Genomic DNA, 6,683 nt, shown 5'->3' with positions numbered 1-6,683 from the left:
TCCGTAATCTCTACAGCATTCCATAACAAATCCTAAAAAGAGTACATAAATCCGAAATCACTTACGGATTCAAATTCTACTGCGTTTGTTTGATCAATCATTATGGATTCAGGTATTTCTAAAACTCTTCCATATAATCTAATGTAACATTTTCCTAGTAGTTATTGATATTTTATAAGGATTCGTATTTTTTTGTTTTTTAAGCAAGGATAAAGATATAGTCTCTTTTTCTATTAAAGGGAACTTCACAAATGAATATGTAATCAAATCAAATACAGTTTTATTTTTTTAAAAAAAGAAGAAAATAGTATATATATTTAACTATTTTCATTTTCCCCTATTTCAACTACTTTCTTGACTAAATCAACTAACCGAGTTTCGGTGCTCAGTCGCCATCCATGTAATTGGGGGTATATTCTAGCTTTGCCTTGTTTAAAGAGGATAAAAATAAATATTACTATTATTGTAGAGTAATTTGACTCACAGTTCAAACTCCTCGTACACGTCATAACCTAGTGTTCATCTTTCTCATACATACACAAACTATAGTGTAGACTGTGTAGTAGCACACATGAAAAAGAAGTGGAAATATTTAGAAATTAATTAAACAAATGCATACTAATTAATGCGGCCTAAGAAATGAAATACAGTGCATATATAGTAATTTGTGACAGAAAAAAAAAGTAATTAAAACCTAATAAGAAAATAAGCTAAATTAAATTAACCTGATATCTAGGCATATAAGCTTCAAATTAATACACATCTATGATTTCCTTGTTCCCACCATATAATTTTTATTCACCTTGACTTTGCTATCGTTCTGATGAACTGCTGCAGGAGCCTTTTCTTTGCTATTGAAAGCCATGATCTCATTTTTCTTTTCCACCTTTTTTTCTGAGCAATAATACTTGTTGTCCTTCTTATTCACTTGCTCCTTTGATTTACTCGGGCCAGAAGATGCATCAGAAGCCATGGAATCGTCACTTTCAACATCACAATGTTGTGCTGCTGCTGCTGCTGATTCATAATCATAATCTTCTTCTAGGAAGCTATGATGATGATGATCATCATCATCACAATGTTGTGCATCCTCGTCTCTGGGGGACCCTATGTACATGGTCCATCCAGATTCATTGCTGTGACATTCCTCTTCACCCCCCAACATAGGTGGCTCCATAGCTAGAAGGAAAAAAGTGTAGGTTAATTAGTTAGTTTTTGAGAAGGGTAAAACACTAAACAAACCAAAGCATGTAGAAACTGTAGAAAAAAATTTAAGTGAACATGAACTATCTATATAATATAATATAAAGCATATTTCTCAAATAGAGGTGAAAAAAGAGCTTTTTCTTGACACCTGAAAAAACTCTTATCCTTTCATCTCTCTGACCCCAAAATCAGATTTTTTTTTTTTTTTTCCATATAGAAAGGATAAAGCCAGATTGCAGCCACAAAAGCCACTTAGCAATATATCGTCTTATTAATGAATGGCATGGCATGGCATGGATGAGACTCACCTCACCACACCACCTGGAAAATCTACATAACTCATTAATTGTTATCTGACTTACCTATTGCGGCAGCAGAAGCAGAGAGAGAGAGAGAAAGAGAGAGAGAGAGAGAAGCTGTCGATGAAAGTGAAACAAAAAGCATAAATATATACTTTTTCTACCACAGTTCCCTTGAATTTGAAAGGACAAGGGGTTGCTGTTGTTGTTCACTTGAGGATTTCAATAATATACTAAGAGAAGAAGATGCGATCATCATCATCATTAATTACTTTTCTCTGCATCGGTCATTAAATATAAAGACATAGCCTTAAATGCAAAATGTGCAGAATTGCTACAGGCTACAAAACTGGAGAGAATATAAGGCCCATTGTTTAAATAGGACCTCTTCATTACCTGATTTAGCTTTTAACATCATTTTAATTTTTTGTCGCTTCATGAGAAACAAACAGGCCCTTTTTTCACCCTTCTTCACTTCTGAAAAAAAAAAACTCGAGTTTTAAGATTTTTCACATTAAGCCCACATGTACTGCTAATTCTTGCTGCAAGATATGTGATCGAGACTTCTCTGGTTCTCTCTGCAGCTCTTATTGCTACCTATGTAGCCTTTCTAGTTTGCTATAGCTTATTGGATAATATATAGTTGGGGAAGAACAAAGTGTCAAAGATATTCTGACCTCAAAACAAAACCTTAATTGCTTTGTTTTTTTCCTAACTAGAAATATAAGCAGATGGTAGTATTATATCATGAGGATTTTATATATTTTCGAATATTAATCATATGATTTTCTATAGATGATAATATATATATCGAGGATATTGTTTTATACGATAAGTTTGATAGATAGAATGTGAATATATCCACTGGGGATTGCATGGTTGAACAAAGTAAATCATATTTCCTATCATGAGAAACCACGTTCCCCACTTTTTTTTTTGTCTTCCACAAATCGTTTATAGGTTAAATTATTCATTTGATCCTTATAATTTCATTTTTTAGTTCATAATAGTTTGAAATTGGTTTTTTTATTTTCTATAATTTATATTTTAATTCTCTTTTAGTTATTGTAGTTTAAAAATATTCTTTTTAATTTCTATAATTTTATGATTATTACTTTTTAATTTAGTCCTTATAATTTTCAAATTATAGGACTAAAAGAGAATTAAAATATAAATTATAGGAATTAAAAAGAATACTTTTAAACTACATGAACTAAAATAGAATTAAAATATAAATGATAGGAACTAAAAAGATAAAAACCATAAAACTATATACAAATCAGTAATTTAACCTTATTTATAAATATCAGGATATAATATATATATATATATATATATATATATATATATTTTCTTTGTGTCATAATAATTATTTTAATTTTTTAATCTAACATTAATTATATTTTTGTATTTATGTTAGTTATAATATTAATCATAACCAATAAAAAATATTTTTTTAATAATTATAAAGTTAATTTTATAAAATTATTATTCTTTTGTCCATATTTTTTTTTTAAATAACGTAGAACCACACTTATAATAAGACAAAAGAAGTATTACAAAAAAATTATATAGTTTAAACATTCCGTATGTAAATAAACGAAGGTATAAAGGTCATTATATATTGCGAATTTAAACATTATATTTAATAAAATACATAATATGTTATCTCCAGACCATTACATATCTTTATTATAAAAAAGAATATACACAAACTATAATAATAAACAGTGATAAAGATGTAATTATAATATTATTTAATTATGTTTCATGCACTATTTAATTACAAATAAAATAGTTTGGAATATATTGTGATAATGATGCAATATTATATATATGATTTTAATTAATTACAAATTGCTCATAAGAAAAAAAATGATTACAAATTTATAGTGAAATAATTAAATGATAAATTTATTTATTCACTCTTTTACTCATTATTATTTTAAAAATATATGAAAGTCATTAAATGCAAATATATATTTTTTTTTCAACAAAAACTCTTATTTATGATTCTTCTTATTCCTTCCACTTACGCTACAAGTTAAATGGTATAGAAAAGGGTAAAATAAAATTTTGGATCCTTATCTACATTTAAAAAAAAAAAAATAATCTCTTAAGTTTAAAAGGTTTTACTTTTGACCCTTAAAAAGTATTTTATTAGACCAAAATGACACTTCAACTAAGAGTGTATTTCACAAAATATTTTTGTTATTTTTTATATTTTTTTACTAATTGAAAAAAAATTTGAAACGTTACTTGAAATAACTTTTTTTAAAATACTAATTTTTAGTTTATATATTTTATATATTTTTTTTCCTTGAATATTTATTAGATTTTCTTTGTAATCTTTTTTATTTAAGGTAAATTTTTATAATTTTTTATTTTTTATGTAATTTTATATTTTTGAGTTATTTCAACAAATAATTTTATTAAATATTTATGATTTAATAAGATGATTTTATAGTTTTTAATTAATTTTCAACTATAAGCTAATTTTTCAACTTTCAATTAATTATTGAGCTAATTTCGTCAATATTCTAAGTTATCACACTAACTTAATGACCTTACTAATAGGTGCCAAACATATTTTGGGGCTAAATTGGGTTTTGCCAAGTCACGAGAGCATAGACAGAGAGGGTAAAAAACCAAAAGAGGACTTGCATAATTCTGCTAGTATAATTGACTACTCTTAAAGGGATGGGACCCTTGTTGATTGATGAAGGGCAGGACGAAGACGAAAAAATAGAGTCTCGAAAAGCCAGAAGGGTTTTGATGAGCATGCCATGCCCCATTATTTTTAAGCAACAATTTGGCAGTTCCCCACTTTAAAATCATCCCCATGACTTATAATGGTGTATTACCGGACAGGGTAAGGCCCATTCATTATTCTTCTTGTTTGTCTTTCCGAGGGCTCCACGTAGGAATTGCCGATATGATTCTACGGCATCAAGACAATGTTTTCAAAGCTGAAGGTATGGTTCTCTTTTATTTACGTACTACAATGTGCATTTGAAAACTAATTTTATATCACCCCGTAATAATTTTTTCAATTAAGTGAAACTAGCTAGCTATTAGTATGCTTACATTTAAATGAAGTTGATCAAGAATTGATTTGTCAATTAACTATCATTGGTCAATTTGTATTTGGGGTAACGATACATATATCGAATTTGTGAGGGTTTAGAGGAAGAAATAATGATTTAAATCAAAATGTAAAACTATTAATATCATTGTTTACCTTTTTTATTTTATTGAAATAATCACTCTGAAAGCTGTAAAAGAAAAACATTTTTATTAGATTCATTCATAATCATAAATTCTTGGTCTATATTAGCATAAACCATAAATTAAGTATGATATACGTATGTTATCTTCAAAAGAGAAAAAAAGTGTAATTATCTAAAATTAAAAAATAATATAATTCAAATATCACTAGTGTAATTTACTCTTTGTTTATTACCTTATGGTGCAGCCGTGCAGGTACGTCACATTTGATTTACTATTGTAGTTGTAGTTGTAGCACATGTTAACGTGAATGCTTTTTGACCTTTATGCTGCTTCTGAGGAATAGGTGGGGTTATAAGCTAGCTGTGGCAGACCAGAATTGAGCTAGCTAGGGATGCTCGAATTGGATGTAACCTTCAAATAAATGCAAATTGTACTTAACACGTAGGCAGTATATGTCTATGTCACTTGACCAACATGATGCAAAACTGCTACTGTATAAACATGAGTGAACAAAAAGAAGCACCTAAGAAACAGCGACGCACAAATTAACCTGACCAAAAGTTGTTTATTCTTGACGAAGCTGACGATGAACGGCTTTTTTACTAAAATGGTGATTTTTTTTTTCTATAAATTACATAAATGGATAGATTTTTTAAAAAATAATCAAATGGTAAATCATTTCTTGAAAGATAATTTCAATATGAAAAAAATCATGCTTTCAAAGATGATTTCATTTTTTCAATTATTTTATAAACAAATTATGACGGTTTAAAACCCCAACACATTGCTTCTAAAAGTATCACGAATTATTTTGTTACATAAAGAAACAAACAAATGTCAATTTTATAATGGCTAAAGAAACAATTATTTTTTATAAAAAAAAACAAAATCTGAAAAAGTGAAATCATTTTTGAAAATACAATTTCTTCATATTGAATTTATCTTTCGAAAGATTGATCTATCTATTTTGGTAATTTATGAAACATATTGCACCATTTTGGTACAAAAGCGGACGATGAACATGGCAAAGTGAAGTGGGGTGATTTTGATTAGAGGTGTTTTTATATGGATTAATTAAAGGTTTAATCCATATTTTTATCCGTTTACTTAAATGGATAGATTCTTAGCCTTTGTTTTTTTTCCCTTAAAAAAGAAACTTTTGTCTGTTGGTTAATTATTCATCCAGGGTCATTAGTTGTTTTTATCGCAAATATTATTTATTGGTTTGTTAGCAGGAAGAATCAAAGATCACAACTTTTCGATTCTTTTATTCTTTTTAACCATCCAATTAATCCTATCTTTCCTCCAATTTCATTAGTTAATTCTAACATGACAATTTTAACTATTAATATAATGTTCTAATATTACTAATATGTACTGTTGTTGAGGTGACAATACACATGATACTAACATTTCATGTTGATAATGTCACTAACATGTTATATGCAATTAGGAATAAAATGTACAAAATTTTCAAAATAAGATGAAAACAAATGTAATTAAACCTTTAAGAAATATTAAAAGTGTAAAATACTAAAATGTGATATTTGAAACTCTTAACTCCTTCCATTTTTATTGTTTAGTTCAAGATAATAAAAGTGTCTCTCAGCAAAATTGTGTCATGATTGATCACTTCCAAAATAAACATTAAGAAAAGATACAAAATGCTAACAAAGAACACAAATATGCAATATTATATATATATATATATATATATATATATATATATAGAATCATATCAAAAGATATATGTGAGTTCATATTTGGGTAGATCTTCCCTTTACAATAATGGAAATCAGGTACTCATGGAGGAGATGTTGGATCGAGCACTTAGCATTGGACCAAAAGTTATTACTGATAGTCAGGACATAACTCTTTCAACTTAAAAGCGTAACAGCCCAAACATCCCGAGTTGAGTGTGACTCTGGCAAATAGAATGTTACAAAA

The 6,683-nt window shown here is 27.8% G+C and overlaps 1 protein-coding gene across 1 annotated transcript; it reads right to left on the bottom strand.

Moving 5' to 3' along the window:
- Positions 1-485: 485 nt before the first annotated feature.
- On the bottom strand, positions 486-1,648 carry LOC114414064. Its single transcript, XM_028378427.1, has 2 exons — positions 1,569-1,648; positions 486-1,179 (listed from the first exon to the last, which is right to left on the bottom strand). Exon 2 carries the CDS (start codon positions 1,175-1,177, stop codon positions 764-766), a length of 414 nt encoding a protein of 137 aa, XP_028234228.1. The 5' UTR covers positions 1,178-1,179; positions 1,569-1,648; the 3' UTR covers positions 486-763.
- Positions 1,649-6,683: the final 5,035 nt, after the last annotated feature.

This window comes from Glycine soja, chromosome 6, assembly GCF_004193775.1.
Source record: "Glycine soja cultivar W05 chromosome 6, ASM419377v2, whole genome shotgun sequence".
NCBI classification, from domain to species: domain Eukaryota; kingdom Viridiplantae; phylum Streptophyta; class Magnoliopsida; order Fabales; family Fabaceae; genus Glycine; species Glycine soja.
The sequence above is the reverse complement of the archived record's forward strand: the minus strand, read 5'-3'. Positions and strand labels throughout refer to the sequence as shown.

Bases quoted from the DNA above. Each gene is read 5' to 3' on its own strand.
- LOC114414064 (XM_028378427.1), bottom strand. From the start codon at position 1,177: ATGGAGCCACCTATGTTGGGGGGTGAAGAGGAATGTCACAGCAATGAA.